The 18,516-nt window shown below is 34.6% G+C and overlaps 2 protein-coding genes across 2 annotated transcripts; one reads left to right on the top strand and one right to left on the bottom strand.

The window, feature by feature from the left end:
- Positions 1 to 498: 498 nt before the first annotated feature.
- On the bottom strand, positions 499 to 3,289 carry LOC139102756 (putative uncharacterized protein DDB_G0289963). Its single transcript, XM_070656880.1, has 5 exons — positions 2,771 to 3,289; positions 2,678 to 2,703; positions 2,351 to 2,566; positions 894 to 1,912; positions 499 to 833 (listed from the first exon to the last, which is right to left on the bottom strand). The coding sequence occupies exons 1-5, from the start codon at positions 3,287 to 3,289 to the stop codon at positions 499 to 501; spliced, it is 2,115 nt and encodes a 704-aa protein (XP_070512981.1).
- Positions 3,290 to 10,053: 6,764 nt separating this feature from the next.
- LOC139102770 (putative nuclease HARBI1) lies at positions 10,054 to 12,239 on the top strand. The gene is made up of 3 exons (XM_070656905.1): positions 10,054 to 10,742; positions 10,869 to 11,218; positions 11,336 to 12,239. Exons 1-3 carry the CDS (start codon positions 10,390 to 10,392, stop codon positions 11,974 to 11,976), a joined length of 1,344 nt encoding a protein of 447 aa, XP_070513006.1. The 5' UTR covers positions 10,054 to 10,389; the 3' UTR covers positions 11,977 to 12,239.
- The last annotated feature ends 6,277 nt before the right edge of the window (positions 12,240 to 18,516 follow it).

Below are 18,516 nucleotides of genomic sequence, written 5' to 3'. Positions count from 1 at the left end.
CACAGCTATAATTGTGTGTTATGAATTGGTATTGCAGTTACAAGTATATCGTAGCTGTAAATTAAATCCTTTAGAATAATTAAATTATCACTTTTTAACTTTGTTCACTGGCCAATGCTTTTTATTAAAAAAATATAAAATCAACTATACTATTACGGATTATACATAAAGCATACTTTTAGTTAATAATACTTATTAGATAAACTACGCATTAATTAATTTTTTTTTTTTTTTTACTTGAAAAGCTTAGGATTTTGGCATAAAGTTTTAAGACGTACATGAATTTATGAACTATGAATACACGTAATCAAATCGCCCTTGCATTCTTTATAATGTTTCGTAATCCAATGCAAATATGAGCAACGTTTAGAGTAATAATGAGCTTTTAAGCAAGTGCATAAAATTGTGCTTTTGCGTTTGCAGCGTAAACAAAGGCTATCATCTCCATCATCCAGATTTCCCAAACTTTCATATATATCCAATAACTTTTTATTCTTTTCATTCAATTCTGTCATTTTCAAAACCTTTACTCATCCCTATCTCCTCAAATGATGATGGCAATATACTCTTAATGTTTATAATACTTGGTATAGGTGTAATTTCGGAATCTTCACTTTTCACAGAAATACATTCCATATTATTATCACAAATATCATTTGAGTGCTGATATAACATAATTTCTTCTGCGGCATTATCTTTCTCACCGAAATTAAGGGAATAAGTTTGCGATTTTCCAGGTTTCTGTTCAGATACATGTTTAAGCTGTTCATGAATCGTTCTAATATTACTGTGGGTGTCTATTGCATTTTGCTCTTCTATATTTTTAGGAAGTTCTAGATTCGACAACTGTGTAGCGTTTTCTTCCGCATTTAATTCATCTTCTGATTAAATACTATCGTGAGTATCTATTATCGCTTCCTCTTTTATAACTATAGAACGTTGTATATACATCGAGCTCTCTTCTGTATTTAATTCATCTTCGGACAATTGTAATTTAAACGACACTTCCTCCTCGGGCTCCTCCTCTTCCTCTGTTTTTATTTTCTCGTTATTTTCTTTTGTACTTTCAACTTGTTTCATATTTTCTTCCGTATTCCATTCAATTTTTAAGTTTGAAGATGAATGGAATACGGAAGAAAATATGAAACAAGTTGATTCTCGCGGTTTCTCTTCTGATAATTCTTCGTTAAATGTCGCTGCGTTTTGCGTTTTATCTACAATATCTTGAGATATATTATCTATTGGATTTTTCAAAAGAAATATTGGCATTACTTCTGAAGGATTATATTTTATCTTATCAAGCGTCCATGGTGAATCAACGCGGTGCAACGTATAAAAATCGTCATCTTTAGAAAACGATGCTTCATCACACTGATCGTCTTTCTGCTCCTCCTCCACATTTTCGTCAATATATAATTTCTCGAAACAATCGGACATTTCGTCAGATATTTCTTCGTTAGCATTGGTGTTTTCTTCGTTTGTAGATATTTGTTGTGGCGATTTTGAAGAATTAAATAATATTTCGGTACACTTTTCATTTTCAATGTGTACCTGCGATATTTTCGAAGATGTAAGATCCGGAAACTTCTGTGTTAAGGATAACTTTTTATTCTGCGTTTTTAAACAACTCTTTATCGTCGCAAATTTAGAGTTTTCCGAAATATTCGAATCAACACTTTTCTTACGAGATTGTGTTTCTAAGTTTTTATCAGACAAAGTGTTTTTATTATCTCGATTAGATTGAATCTTTACAGTTTCGTCTACAGACATTTGCATTGCATTCTTTTGTGACACTGATTTGTTTTGTGAGATATCGTTTTGTGAATCGTTTTCGGTACATTTCTCAGAAGTATTCGATTTTACTGTGTTATTGTTTTGTTCTGTATCATTTTCTCTTATTTTTTTTAGGTAACTATTTAAATAATAAAACAAACCAATTAATTTACTTCTATCGGAATACAGTTGTTGAATGCTTTTGTTCCACTCTGACGAATACATTCTCACACCGAAAGAAAGAAGATACCTTATTTAATCGTGCAACATCACTTTCTGAAGATCCGTCAAAAAAGATATATCTAATGTGGGGGCGGAATTTGTTTTTGAAATGGATTTTGATACTTTATTTGCTTCTTGTAATGATGTCGTATTTTGTAACATACTCGATTCTGGTAATGGAAGAGATTTTGCATTATTATATGTATTTTGTTCTGTATCATTTTCTCTTATTTTTTTTAGGTAACTATTTAAATAATAAAACAAACCAATTAATTTACTTCTGTCGGAATACAGTTGTTGAATGCTTTCGTTCCACTCTGACGAATATATTCTCACACCGAAAGAAAGAAGATACCTTATTTGATCGTGCAACATCACTTTCTGAAGATCCGTCAAAAAAGATATATCTAATGTGGGGGCGGAATTTGTTTTTGAAATGGATTTTGATACTTTATTTGCTTCTTGTAATGATGTCGTATTTTGTAACATACTCGATTCTGGTAATGGAAGAGATTTTGCATTATTATATGTATTTTGTTCTGTATCATTTTCTCTTATTTTTTTTAGGTAACTATTTAAATAATAAAACAAACCAATTAATTTACTTCTGTCGGAATACAGTTGTTGAATGCTTTCGTTCCACTCTGACGAATATATTCTCACACCGAAAGAAAGAAGATACCTTATTTGATCGTGCAACATCACTTTCTGAAGATCCGTCAAAAAGATATATCTAATGTGGGGCGGAATTTGTTTTTGAAATGGATTTTGATACTTTATTTGCTTCTTGTAATGATGTCGTATTTTGTAACATACTCGATTCTGGTAATGGAAGAGATTTTGCATTATTATATGTATTTTGTGACTCGTTACATGGATTCGAAATTTTGTTATATGAATCTTGCATGTTAGTATACGATGCCTTCTGTTGCGTACGATCTTCAACTTGCGATTTAATATCCTCTGTCCTTTGTAGTAAGTTATTAGTATTACTCGATGTAGGTACATTTTTGTAAAATTCTGAGTGCTGCTTCGTTAATCTCTGCTGCGGTATTTGCAGATTTTGATTTGGTGGGATATTTTGATCATATTGCGTTTGTATATTACACTGCGATTGAGGCACAAAAGTATGTTTGGTTTTATTTAAACAAGTAACACAACAGCATACTGGTTTTTCCAAAAATACTTGCTGATTGGAGTTTGCTTGCCGCTGAATCACATTTACATCCTGTCTAACATTTTGCATCGTTGTATTGGTTGAGTTCCTATTATTTTGATATGATATCCGTGACATATTCGTTAACGGTGGAACGTTATTGTTTGTAAGCTTGTGTTGAGCGTTTAAAAATTAAATTAAAATTAAAATTAAAAATTAAATTAAAAATTTTTTTTCTTGTTACATTAAACGCGGTGTCAGTTCTTGAACCATACTATGCAGTATCCTTTAATTAATTAAATCACTTGTTAATTAATCTGGCTGTTTCTCACTCGAGGTTTCGTTACCTCCCGTGTATATTTCAGTGTCACTATCTAGTCGAAAAATCGATTAAAATTAACGTCGCGTTTAATACCACCATAAAACTGTTGAGAAATATCTTCCGAATTCTTGAATTTCCGCTTTACTTTGTCATCGTCTGGATTCCTTTTTTTCATTTCATCGTTATCAGACAAAATGCAATTTCGATCAATACTGTGCGATCGCAACAAGTTCTTTCTAAAACATGCAAAAAAATTCTGTATATAACAATTAAAAAGTTGTGTCATATTTATTCAAAAATATTTATAAACACTAAATTCTTAAAATAAACTTAGTAGATAGTCATTAAAATAAAATAAAAATTTTTTTTCTTGTTACATTAAACGCGGTGTCAGTTCTTGAACCATACTATGCAGTATCCTTTAATTAATTAAATCACTTGTTAATTAATCTGGCAGTTTCTCACTCGAGGTTTCGTTACCTCCCGTGTATATTTCAGTGTCATTATCTAGTCGAAAAATCGATTAAAATTAACGTCGCGTTTAATACCACCATAAAACGAATTAGTTGTGCTATGTAATACGTACTGTTTAGCATTATTTAATAAATAATATGAACTTAATAGTACCTATATTAAATAATAAATAAAATAAAAACGGACGGAATCAATGACCATCGTGGAAACAAATTGGATATAGTTAAAGAGCATTTTTGCCATGTGTTATCTTACTGCATATAATTCATTGCAGAGATCAAATATCACTGAAACAACAAAATTTATGAATCACTATAGCGAATACGTATAATGCTTAATTATATTTTTAAACGAAAGTCTTCATCGATTTATTGCCATTGCGCAGATACTATTTTTCACTTTCCACTTTAGTTTTAATTATTTCAATTATTTAAGATAAGATAAGATAAAACATATTGCAATTATATGAATGTTGCATGAGAACAAAGATTTGTATTTTTAACGTATCCTAGATAAAAGAATCGTTTCCTACGACAATAAATATCTGATATGTAACACATCACTACGTATTTACTGAAAGGTAGATTAAAGTAGCATCAATAATTAAAAAGAAAAAAATGACAATACGTACACGTGCACTTTGAAAATCTTAACAATTTTACGCCGTGATTTACCTTGCATTTATTGAACATCCCAAGTAGTTATCATCTTTAATTTCGTGACCACTTCAAAACTTTTTCATTGAAAATGTTGCACTTTTTTTATTTCCATTGATTATCACTGCAGAATTATTTTGCTGTTATCATCGTATTAACTTTCGTATAAGTTTTTTATTTTTTTTCTTTTTTGGTCAACTATCTGACAACCGGTACAAAAGAAGTGTAGCCACTGCAAACGTCGCGGTCAAACTGATTTTTTGCAGCCCTCCCTACACATGTTATAGGAAACTCACGACTATAATGGGGCAGTCATAAAATGCAAGGAAGGGGAAAAGTAACGTAAACCGTGTACGAAGGATTAGAAAGTGAGAAAGACTTCTTTCATTTGTGAGACTACCTTCCCCTCTCATATTTGAATAAATATTTAGAGTCAAAAATTCTTAACACTTCGACAGTCTAAGTGTAACGAACCAAATAGCAAAAAGGTGTTACATCTTGCTAATATTTAAATATTATATAATTCTATAATTCCAAAAGCCTTTAAAAGAAACCAATACTAACGAAGGAAATTTAGAAACTTAAAATACTTATTTCTTATTAAAAAGAAAAAAAATTAAACTTCTGTTACGTCCGAAATTGATTTCGTTCGCGGTTTAGGAATGTGTGATGAGAAGGGAGAAAAAAAAGATAGTATGTGTGTAGAAATTAATTTCGCTATTTTATTTTAGACCTTCATCAGCCAATCCCATTTTTTGTTAATCTGTTGGCTACTCCTCTGCACAATCGTTCCTACAGGGGTCCCCGTTTTAGGTGCTTGTGTGGTATAGGTAGAACGGGCGCGGGGTTGACGATTTTAACGCGCGGTTTAAAATCCTCTACTTTTATAATTCGTGGCAATGATGATGAGGAGGGTCGCGGCGGAAGCGTTTTTGGCGGTTGCGCGGTAGGGGGTCGCGGAGGAGGGACCGCTGGCGGTGTGAAAATCGTGTCCCGCGGTGGTGTCTTATATCCCACGGGAGCCGGTGTGGGTCCTATCGGGAAGACAGCCGGATTAAATATTCCCGGCGTCTTAAAGTTGCGAATCAATTGCCGCGCCTTTTCTCGTCGCCCAGCGCGGCAAGATCTCCGGCCTCTGTGTCTCCTTTTGTTCGTCTAAAATAAAGTGAAGCTTTTACTTTGAGGTTTTAGTTAATTATTTAATACGTCATTAATCTGCTTTCTAATTTTTATCCGTGTCTCGAGAGGTAGTTCGTAAACCCATTCCCAAGAATTTCCCCTTGTATTATGGCTTACAATTTGTTTAAAGAGAGGCGGAGCGGGGGTTGTAAGCCGGTAAGGAGTCCACCGGGCGTAGTGATTTGCGACAAATTCGTTATTCATCTACAAAAAAATTGGAAATTGGTTAAATTCAGTTGCTACGCTATTCTTAAGAGGCTCAGCGCGCAACCAAGGATCGACGGGTTCGATTAGGAGCGATAGTAGTTGTTCGGAACAGCGTGTTAAATTTCGGAGTTGAGGAAGCGAGGCGGCGATCGCTACTCGAGGCAGCGCGCCGTGGCTCAGGGTGAAGGAAGCGAGGCGGCGATCGCTACTCGGGGCAGCGCGCCGTGGCTCAGGGTGAGGGAGGTGAGGCGGCGATCGCTACTCGGGGCAGCGCGCCGTGGCTCGGAGTGAAGGAGGCGAGGCGGCGATCGCTACTCGGGGCAGCGCGCCGTGGCTCTGGAGGAAGGGATAGTGAGGCGCGATCGCTTTGGAGAAGCGCGCTTTCAGCCCTTAAGGTTTTAAATTCAAGCGACGTGAGAGTTTGTACTTCTGACTGCTTTTAATTCCTTCGCTCGTACAATTCTGCGCTTCCTGGTGGTCTTTGCCGTCGGAGATCGTTGAGACGATAATGCGATTCCAGGTCCGAAAATTCGCGGCTTTTATATGAGTAGATGTTAGGCTCCGAGGGCGAGGGGAGCAAGGATTCTCCCTTTGCCCCGCGAAATTCCTTTGTGAAGGATTTCGATTTTTCGATAATTTAAACATTTGATTTTGCAACTTCGATAATGTCTTTATCCCTTTTATATGGTCGTGATTTCGCTGGCGTGGGTCGCTCGCGCCTAACTATTTTGTTTAACCGTTAAATGAGAGTCTTGTTTTTTTATACCTAGTTTTACTTCCGCATTGCACGCATATCTAATTTTAAATTTTCTCATTTAATCGTTAAATCTTCGTTGTTTTTGGGTTTTGAGTTTTCGTAATTGCTTCTTTAGAGTGTCTGGGTATAATGCTTTTTTGGTTTATTAGTATTTGTTTATTAAAAAGGCGTACAGCCTATTTTTCTCTTCTCTCGTTCGTTTTATTGTTAAATTGAATTATTTAGTAGATGTTTTAAGTTTCTCTTTAAATCCTTTCGCGTTTGGCTTTGCTGTATGGCGCCCAATTTATCGCTGCTCTTTTAATTGCAAAATTATAACTAGGCAGTGTCTTAAGTACGTAATGTTCACGTGTACGCGGGCGTGATCGAGAGCATGAGCACGGGCGTGAGCACAGGGTGATGCGTCGGGCGGCCGATCGGTATAATAATCGATACATCACGATGTATCGACCGCGCGACAATCACCGGTGCTAGGTAACGATAATGGTACGCCGATACATCAAAGTAATTAATTTAGACGAAAGAAAAGAAAAATATTGAAATGAAAAGAAGCCAAAAAAAAAAGAAATATATATATTGTGGAGGCCTCCGGACGTAACACTTCTGTATCAATTGGCAAGCATAAAACCGTGAACTTAATACAATGAACGCCCTTACAATTTTTAACAGTAGCAACAAATTGTAATAGCCTTTACGTATTGCATTAAAAAATTGAGTCAGTACATATCTCGCAGCAGAAACAATTCCCCAGATAAATTATACCTGTTAAATCGGTATCAACGAACTATAATCTATGCAGCGATATCACATTTGATTCGCAGAAACTTACCCAATGCGGCAAACGGATAGCCTGCTAAGAGTCACATATGGCTTAATCGTTAATTGAATCAGTCTTATTCGCATTGTCTCCTTGTCCAACGATATCCTCTGCACGTCATTTTTTAGCTGCAATATTCATTTTCAAATGAATTATTTCGCCATTTTACGATTTACCTCTCACGTTTATCTAATAAAAATTAATTTCCTCGGCATTAAAAGAGAAAATTTAATTAATTGAGAAAAAAAATGTAGTGATTAAAAAAAAAAAAGTATTATGTTATTAGACTTTTATTATAAAAAGTGAGATGTTAAACATACCGTGTGCACACTGAATTCTCAGAACAAGAATTATGCTTGTTGCGAAAAATTAAAAAAGTAGTAAATCAATCAAGTAAACTTCATACCTTAATGAGCAATCTGTGACGACGAGCCTTGTCCCCATGGAGCCACTTTTTTAAATGGTAATTATTAAAATCAAGCATTATGTCTTGCGATCAGTTAATAACAGTAGAACTCCGATTCCTTAACCGCTGCGTAGCACATATATTAGTTTTCACTCGAGGAGAAACATTCGCAAAGGTCTGACACGTGCTGTGTCGAATATACGACTAACAAATGAAGGTTCGGCTGGTTCGGCTGTCGGCTGAAATCGGCAATGTTAGATAGAGCAGAATACAAGATATGCCGACGTTAGCTTTTGTTAATCGTGACTAGCTTCACTTACAAAACTATATCTCTCTCTCTCTCTCTCTCTCTCTCTCTCTCTCTCTCTCTCTCTCTCTCTCTCTCTCTCTCTCTCTCTCTCTCTCTCTCTCTCTCTCTCTCTCTCTCTCTCTCTCTCTCTCTCTCTCTCTCTCTCTCTCTCTCTCTCTCTCTCTCTCTCTCTCTCTCTCTCTCTCTCTCTCTCTCTCTCTCTCTCTCTCTCTCTCTCTCTCTCTCTCTCTCTCTCCTCTCTCTCTCTCCCTCTCCCTCCCTCTCTCTCTCTCTCTCTCTCTCTCTCTCTCTCTCTCTCTCTCTCTCTCTCTCTCTCTCTCTCTCTCTCTCTCTCTCTCTCCCTCTCTTTCTTCTTCCTTTAAATGTGTCATAGATACTAAATCGGAATGTATGTGTGTGTGTGTGACCCCATACCTGGACTTGTTTTTCATTTCTTTTCAGATCTTCTTACCCGTCTCTACCCGTATCTTCAATCATAATAATTTTTATGCTTTTGAGTTTAAAAATGTCGAAGCCCTCTTAATTTTTTTATGCCTGTAATACCCTTCATGAGAATTTATGAGACATGGTGTCGTTTTCTTGGAACTATTTATGTGAATTGTTTTCTTTTTTTTTTCTTTTTTTTCTTTCTCTCTTTCTCTCATTTACACTCACTCACTCTCTATCTTTCTCTCCTCTCTCATTCTCACTCTCTATCTTCCTCTCCTCTCTCATTCTCACTTTCTATCTTTCTCTCCTCTTACTCACTCACTCTCTTTTTCTCTCTTTTTTTTTGCAATATATTTTTATATTTATATTTCTTGATTTTTAAAAATTGTTTCGAGAATTTGTCTAAGATTAGTAAATGTTCTTAGGTTCTTAGGTTTTTCTCGTATGTAAAAATCATACGCAGGAATATAAAATTATAGATTTTCCTTCTCTTTTAATAGAATTTTATTTAAATGTTTTTTCGTTATATCTCCATTATATATTCGTTACAAGTAATTCAACATTTCGTTTGGTTAAACTATTCGCTTGCAAACACTTTTTTTTGATATGATGATGGGAGTTTCACGTGACATACCGGGAACAAATTTGCAACAAAGCGAAATTTAATATTTGTTACGTAGTGTAAAGACGGGATATGATTATAAAATTCTTTACTTCTTTTTGTTTTTTTTCTTCTCCAATGTTCTTTCTCGCAAAACGACAGAAAGAATTGTATTTCCTTTCAGTAAATTACCATATCGTATATCTCTCAAAGAAATTAACTTAATTAATAATCGACATTGCCCGAAATATTTTAAAGTATTACGCAACTTTCATTTATCGGAACACATTCACTCAGTTCTTCTTCCATAAAAATGTAATACGTTTTGCTATTAATTTTTATTTCCTTCTTTTCTTGTACTCAAGTCCTTTTTTACGTCACATTTTCCTTGTCATTGCGGTCGGTACAGGCACAGCCGTAAAGCGGAAAATTAATTTTCTTTCGAAATTTCCTGCCAACGTGATTCTGTAACAAAAGAAAATTCTCTGGCTTCGGTAAGCATTAAATTTTACGACCGATAATGAATCAAGGGCTATCTCATATTTGTCGTTATTTCCTGCTCGAGCTAACACAATATAAAACAGATTAAAGATGAATCACTATGTGTGCCTGTTAAATCGATAAAATTGCAATTTTGCAGTCAGCCAAGAAATACGATCATTTTCCTCTTCTACTTAAAATTAATTTGATATTAAGTATACGTTTCTTAAAATACAAATAATTGTTTTGCTCTTTTACCTATTCGCACGCGGATCTTAGTGCCGCGGACAGAAGGAAAAGATTTTTCTTTTAACTTTTTTAAATTGTTGATAACCTCAAAAAGTCGTCTGACTTCTCGACAATGCATCGATTCGCCGGTAGCAACCGGTAGCGGCTCGTAGCGGATTTTTTTCGGGATTAAAGGCTCATCTACACGACGAGGCGTAAAAGCGCAGCGCAAGTGCGCAAGCGCAGGCTCAAGCGCAGGCGTAAGAAGTCTACGCAGTGTTTGTCTACACGGAAATACGCAACGGCGCAACGCATGCATGAGCAGGCGCGCAAACTGTTGTGAAAAAGATATTCATAATTTCAATAATTATTATGAGACCTAAAGAAGAAAAATTTTTTATTCTTCTGTTGTGCATGGGAGTATATATTGTGCTTTATCATCATCAACTTTTGCTACTAAATATTCAAAGACATCGTGGACGTGGTAAAGGACGAAGAAGATGGTGGATACGACCTGTGAATCGACGAAGAGAACAGCAAGGATTTTATCATAATCTTATTTTAGAAATTCAGTTAACAGACCATGAAGAATTTTTTGCTAATTTTCGTATGTGGCCAGAACAATTTGAGTTTTTACATAATGTCATAAAGCCATTGCTTGAAAAACAGACAACTGTGATGAGATTACCTCTGCCATCGAAACTAAGACTTGGAATGACATTAATGTAAGTATAGATCTATAAATGTATAATTATAGTCGATTATTCATACTCATTGTTTATGATATTATATACGAAATTTTTATTGTGCCTTTACATGTATGTAAATATTGTGTAATTTCTTCTGTATAGGTTTCTTGCTCAAGGAGGAACTATTCAAAGTCTTCATGATAAGTTTCGTGTTGGGAAGAGTACAATACATCAGGTTATTAAAGAAACTTGCAAGGCAATATGGGAAAAGCTGCAGCCTATTTACTTGCCTCAATTGACAAGGAACGATTTTAAGCGAATTGCTGCACAATTTTTTGATCATTGGCAATTTCCTAATTGTATTGGTGCTATTGACGGAAGACACATGCGCATTAAAGCACCGCCTATGTCAGGCAGTGAATTTTATAATTACAAAGGATTTTTTAGTGTTGTTCTCTTAGCAGCAGTAGATGTTTGTTATAAATTCACTTGGGTGGATGTTGGACAGTATGGTGTGTTTGCTAATGTTAACAGTATTTAAAATATCAAATTTGAGAAGTTTTGTTGCAATTGTAATATATATATACATATATTATTTGTTTTAAGATTTATGTTTATTTATGTTTTAGGATCTATGAGTGATGGTGGAGTTTGGTCAAACTCTGATTTTGGACAAGCTTTGAATCATGATGAAGTGGATTTACCTCCAGATAAACCTCTTCCTGGAAGTGATATTCCTATCCCATACTTTCTTGTAGGTGACGAAGCCTTTCCTTTAAAAAAATACCTTATGCGTCCTTTTCCTGGAAGGATGCAGCAGAGACTGTCAGATAAGCAGCGAATTTTTAATTATCGTCTATCTCGAGCACGACGTGTAGTAGAAAATGCTTTTGGTATATTAACAATGCAGTGGCAAGTTTTAAATTCCCCTCTAATGTGTTCTGTAGACAAAGCGGAAAACATTATCAAAGTTTTAGTGTGTCTGCATAACATGTTAATTGACAATAAAAATAGTGGGTATTTAAATTCTGTTCAATTAGAATTAGAATTAGAAGATGGCAATATTCAGACAAGTACTTGGAAAACTATTGAAATAACAGAAAATTATTTTCAAAGACTTCGTAGAGTAGGAGCCAATAGGGCAGCTTCCGTAGCGAATGATATAAGAGAATACCTTGCTGAATACCTAGCCTCAGACATAGGTACAGCTCAGGCACCATGGCAATTCGAGCGAATATTTCGAGGTGCTCGTTTGACTTTAACTCGATAATAGTAAAAAATAATATTGATGTGTGTTTGCTTAAAAATTATTTTACTTACATTAAATTAATTATTACTAAGAGTTAAAAGACAATTTTGTTTTACTGGAGGAAGATGTTATATATATATATTTGTTCATTATCTCAGGGTTACAATTATTATATTCAAATATTTTAAAACAAACTGTATATATTAAATACATATAGTAATCATTACACATTAATTTAATTTATATGTATGTATAATATATATACTAATTGTAAGTTGAAAAATATATATATATATATATATATATATATATATATATATATATATATATACAGGGTGTCCGGTTCGTTTTGTCACTCCCGAAATTTTGGGGTAGACAAGAATATTTTAAGACGAAAAGTCCTATACAATTATGCAAAATTCGTAACCGTTGATTTTATAAAAATTATTATGTCTCGGCGAATGAACGCTAAGAAATCTATGGGCTGGGCGCGGCGATGGCATTGTTTCGTTTTCTGCAGAAAGTAGCCGAGTCGAATAATACTGATTGGCGAGCGGGTTCGGCGAATGAGCTCTAAGCAACTTAGGGGCCGGCCGCGGCCGCGGCGGCGACGGTGTTTTTAAAGATATAATCTGAGTCAACTCAGAAAGAAACAATCACGTATTGAAGTCTTTGCGGCAAAGATGAAACGAATGCGCTCGCGATCATATGATACCGTGCCGACAAACAATTAAATGTTTCCGCGCTTCCGAAAGCACGATATTAACATTAACATATTATGCTGTCTTTAGGATTTCAGACATCAAATAAAACGTATTTTTAATATTAGGAAATTATTAATATTAAGATGTGCTATCATTTCCTCACTACCTAGCGGTAGATAGCATAGTGCGTTTTTTTTATCGTGGTATCCCCGGTAGGCCTAATCCACTGTCATAGTTTAATTTAAAAATTGTTCAAAGTGCCCTCCTCTTTGTTGCACGCAGAGTCGGGCCCTTCGAACAACGTCTTGCGTCGCTTGATGGACCATATGCGGCGTAATGGTAGCGAAGGCCGCAACGATGGCCTCGCGTACCTCGTTTACAGTGCCGTTTCTCTGGGGCTCGACTAAGTTTTTTATGTGTCCCCATAAAAAATAGTCCAGCGGAGTCAAATCTGGCGATCGTGGTGGCCAAATAATTGGACCACCACGACTGATCCACCTGTCGCGAAAGCGTGCGTCTAAAAGTCGGCGTACTCCTCGACTCCAATGAGCCGGTGCCCCGTCGTGCTGGTAAATCATGTTTCTCCTTGTTGCCAGCGGAATATTTTCAAGAAGACCAGGGAGCTCGGTGTCCAAAAAATATTCATAAAATTCGCCGGTTAAACGTGGCGGAAGAAAATATGGACCAATCTAATACAAATAAAAAAAAATTTTTGTTACAGAGTATTTAATAAAATAATTGTTTTTTTCCGTTTGTACTTGCCACATGATTATCGATGAGTCCCGCCCATACATTTGTGGACCATCGATATTGAAAAGCTCCCTGTCTAATAACATGTGGATTTTCATCCGACCAGTAAAGGCGGTTCCTTAAATTAATTACGCCGTTTGGCGTAAACGTCGACTCGTCAGTCCAGAGGATAGAGTCTGGAAAAGATGCGTCTCTCCTGCTCTGTGCGAGGAACCCTGCAGTACGAACATTTTTTGATAATTATTATTTAGGTTATTAAGGTTTAATTGTAAAGGTAATTAATAAAAAACGTGTATAAGAAGTCTTTTATCATTATCTTTATTAATAAATTGAACTCTTTGTATAAAAACAATATGCCTATTAAATCTATAATTTCTACATTATAAAATGTCGAATAATTGGGATATTAAAGGTACATCAAAGACAAAACTTTCTAGACAAGTATTATTTCTGGATACGCAAATAATAAAAAATCAGTCTTTCTCAATATAATTAAACTTAGAACTATATTAACACAAATAATATATGTAATATAGTAACATACTACGGTAACAGTAGTATTAAAAAATAAATATATTCGAATAATATAAGTAGAAAATACTTCGGTATTTATCACGACAATCAAAATAAAAAGAAAATGTTCTTTCTACTAATATAATCAAATTAAAAAATTAACATGCATAAAAAACATTTTATTACACTCTTTAAAAAATAAATTATTTAAATTTAAATTAAATTAAATATATATTTTAATCTTGGTTTGTTCCTTTAGCATTTAAAAATAAAATTATATTAGATTATTATTGCATTAAATCAACGCTCATTTAGGCAATAGTCTACTTGACATTACAAACGGTTTAAAGTATTTCTTTTATTTATTTTATTTGTAAAATTATTTTAATTGGTTAATCAAACATTTTAAAGCATTTGTAGCGTCAAATAGACTTAATCACAGAAGACGAACTTTATATTCATAACATTATGAAAGTTACTTAATATATCTTTTAACAACTGCCAACATATCCATGACACATGACACTTGTTCTTTCTCATCTACTTTGCTAAGCGCAACCGCTATGGGACCTAACATTGTTTCTACATCTGAATATATATTAGGACGAGGTGCTGGCTGCAGTGGTTGAGATTGTCCAAATCTTTCAAGAGCTGAACTTAGAGATGCAGCTAGTAATGAAACATTTTTTGATGAATGAGAAAGCATGTCACTTGTCTTCTCAGAATCTCGTTTTCTTTTCTTAATAGGATCCGTTAAAGGCACTGTTTTGGTCGGCTTAATAGAAGCTGCCATAGTTTTCCAAATTGCTGGTGAAGAACCTTTTGATTCCTCACTTGTATATTGCTCTCCTTCTGACTTACATGATGTACTAGTTCCATCTGTATTAGTTATTTCTACATCTATACCTATACAACAATAAATAATCGTTTTTAGTGAAATTATATCATATGATATAAAATAATATGTATAATAATTTAACAAATAGAAGTAAAATTTGTGTATTTAACATGATTGATCTAGATTTTTCTACTCAATTCCTATCCTCACTTCCACGTGGTGATGCTTGGAAATCTTATCGATTTGAATAACCAATGTTAATCAAATGATAAGAGCTAACGAGGAAGGGAGACAAATTTTAGAGCCTAAAAAAAAACTAAATTTTATTTAAACATACAGGGTGTCCCAGATCAGTGGACGGAGTTAAAAATAGTAGATATAACTAATCGAATTAAGACAAAAAATCTTTTACCATTCAAAAAAATTCTGAATTTCCGAGAAAAAAAATTAAATTTATGTACTCGTAAGAGCGGCAAAGAAGCGTGGGCTGAGTGAGCGCGCGATAGACAGCGGCGTGTATATCTTAAAGGTGATGGACGGAATCAGCGCGCGGCGAGCGAGACGATGTGACGACACGCGAGCGAAATGAAGTGACAACGCGCGTTGTCGCTTCGTCTCGCTCGCCGCGCGCTGATTCCGTCCATCACCTTTAAGGTATACACGCCGCTGTCTATCGCGCGCTCACTCAGCCCACGCTTCTTTGCCGCTCTTACGAGTACATAAATTTAATTTTTTTTCTCGGAAATTCAGAATTTTTTTAAATGGTAAAATATTTTTTGTCTTAATTCGATTAGTTATATCTACTATTTTTAACTCCGTCCACTGATCACCCTGTATATTATTAACAAGGGGAGATCGCGCTCAACGAAACACTGATTTTATTCAAATTTGCAGAGTTTGAAAATTGGTGTTTCTACATTAATATTGTAAAGCCATTCGATGCGCTTCTCTAAAATAAAAAAAGAAAATCGAGTTTAAACATTTGCGATGTATTGAAGTACCGAGAGTTAGATAAGTTAGACTTATTTTTGAAGCAGCGTGGTAGTCCAGCGCGGACAGCTCTGGTCTAGTAAGCGCAGGATCGCTAGTTCGAGTCAGGCCTATGTAACTTTTTATTTTTTAATGTTTTTACATGTTTATACAAATTATTAACAATTATATAGTTTATTTAATTATTAGACTATTTTATAAAAAGGAGAAATAAAAAAATTTGAACGCTGTTTTTAATTGTCGTTGTTAGAATGTGTTTATTGGATTGATTGCTGCCGGTGTTAATTATATATTTTGATCTTATTAGTATTTGGTCGACACTTGTTCATTTTTATCTTATTTTCTCGCGGTAGACAATAATAACTCGTGAGTCATCGCGCGTTTACATTATACTTGTTTTTATATCAAACGTCTTTCGCTTGTCGTTAATAAAAAAAAAACGCGTAATTAATTAAATGCTCGAACAAAAGTATGGTTAATGAAAAAACGTCGAAAGCGGAAATCCAGAAATGAATGAGAAATGAATGATTATATATGTAGTATGAGTGATATAAGCGCTCTCTTTCTCTCTCTCTCTCTTTCTCTCTTTTTCTCTCTCGCACGCGATAGATAATAAGTTAAAAGTGTAGATAGGTATTTTTTTTTTACGACCCTGACTCTCGCACGTTGATACTCCGCTATTAATATCGGCGCTGAGACAAAAAATTTCGCTAAATTTCTTTGTTTTGAATTATTTTGAAACGGTCAATAACCTCCTCGGTAATGTGTAAGTGTTTCGGTCTTTTTCGCTAAACTATGTTATCTATCGGCCGCTGTTATCGCATTGCCTAGCTAGGCTGTTTATATACACCGTTTCCCGTCAATGCCGATGTACCTGTCTGGCCTCATCTCTTTGTCTCAAAATTAATGTTGTAATTATCGCGTTAACAGTTACTTTAAAATTGCAATAAGAGAAAAATTTTTTTCGCTTTTTTATTTAAATATCTCGAGCTTAATATTTGTGTTTTACGCGAAGGTTGTTATAAAATAAAAAAAATACATGAAGTAGCAATAAAAACATTTTTATTTTGTCGTTAATTTGTCAATTACAATATAAAAAAAAAATTAATTTTTTAAATAAATTATATATAAATATAAAATAAAAAAAAGTACATTAAAAATATAAAAAAATTCATTTTACAATTTCGTCAAAAAATTTAAAAAAATTAATTTTAATAAATAAATAAATAAATAAATAAAAAATAAATTAATAAAAAAAAATTGAATTTAAAAATAATAATTGACGTGGAAGTCGCCGCGACCACCTCTTCCTCTTCTTTCTCCTTTTCGTCTTCCTCCTCTTCCTCCTCTTCCCCAATTTCTTTCGTACCATCCGGCGCGGCTTCTTCCACGTCCGTGTTCTCTTCTAGAATCTGTAATAAAAAAAAATACAAATTTGTGTGTGTGTGTGCGTACGTGCGTGCGCGCATAAGTTATAAATACTTAAAATAAAAATAACTTACACATTTTTCTACCCCTCAGTGGGGGTTGGTCACTGCCAGCAGCTTCTTCCGATTTTTGCTGCTCTGACTGCTGCTGCTGCAATTGTTGCTGTTGTTGCTGCTGTGGTTGTTGACTTTGCATAATGTCCATCATCTTTTTTTGGTTCTCCGCCAGCTGCTCAATAATTTTTTCTTGGTTTTTCAATTGAGCAGCCAGCGATTGAACTGATATCGAGGAGCGCGGCGGCGTGTCATTAATGTTCAGATCTAGCAACATTTCCTCCTCGCTTAAGTGTAAATCTTCTTCTGGAAAAAAAAAAATTATAATTAAATAAAACATCTATTTAAAACCAGAAACGTTTAAATATTATAATAAGAATATATAATAAAATACTTACGCGACATTTTTTAACCACAAATATACTTGTTGTTTGACACCTTTAACTATAATTCGCGTTATGAAAACGATCCTTCTTTTATATAGAGTCGAACAAAGGGATCTGCTTACCCTTCTCTTTCCTCCGAGTATTATTTATTTCAACTGTTTAAACTCGTCGTTTATCGCTAACACCAATAATAATTAAAACCATCTAACGTTCGATTCTATGAGGAAAAAAATTAATATGACTTTTGTGAAGGCACGATCGTTTTGTTATAATACAAAAAAAACGTTATATCTTTTTGTGCAAAGAACATATGCGATTTCTGTACATTTCCGATTTCGGAAAAATTAATTTTTAAATAAATTAAAAAAAGTAAACTTTATTTGTTATTTCTACATTTCAGCATCTTATTTTAATTAACCTTTATCTTATACATTATCGAAATTTACTTTCAATAAAAAACTGAATAATCAGCATGGGCAACAAGTGGTTAACAGCGGGCGGAGGGCGGAGGGCGGAGGGCGGAGGGCGGCGGGCGGCGAACAGATCGAAAAAGCAAAGTATCGGCTAGGCATTACTCGGCTAAGCGAAACGGCAACGATGGACAGCAGCGAATTCGTTGAGCAGACAACGCCGCACGCCGCGGATTGATAATCCTCGTTTTTGCGACATTTTACACGCGTACTAGGTCTAGGATTTTGACTAATAACAGGGAAATTATAGCAAGCTTTGCGAATTAACAAATTATTTTTATTCTCGGTTTCATATAATGCATCGCCGAATTTGAGTATTGCAATTTTACATCGTGAAAATGTTTAAACTGTTTAAATAATTTTTTGCAAAAAAGTCACTCATTGGATTCGGTCGTCGGACGATGCTGTAACGTTGTTAAAAAAAAAAAT

Source organism: Cardiocondyla obscurior, linkage group LG05 (genome assembly GCF_019399895.1).
Source record: "Cardiocondyla obscurior isolate alpha-2009 linkage group LG05, Cobs3.1, whole genome shotgun sequence".
NCBI lineage: Eukaryota > Metazoa > Arthropoda > Insecta > Hymenoptera > Formicidae > Cardiocondyla > Cardiocondyla obscurior.
This window is presented reverse-complemented; position numbering and strand designations above follow the sequence as displayed.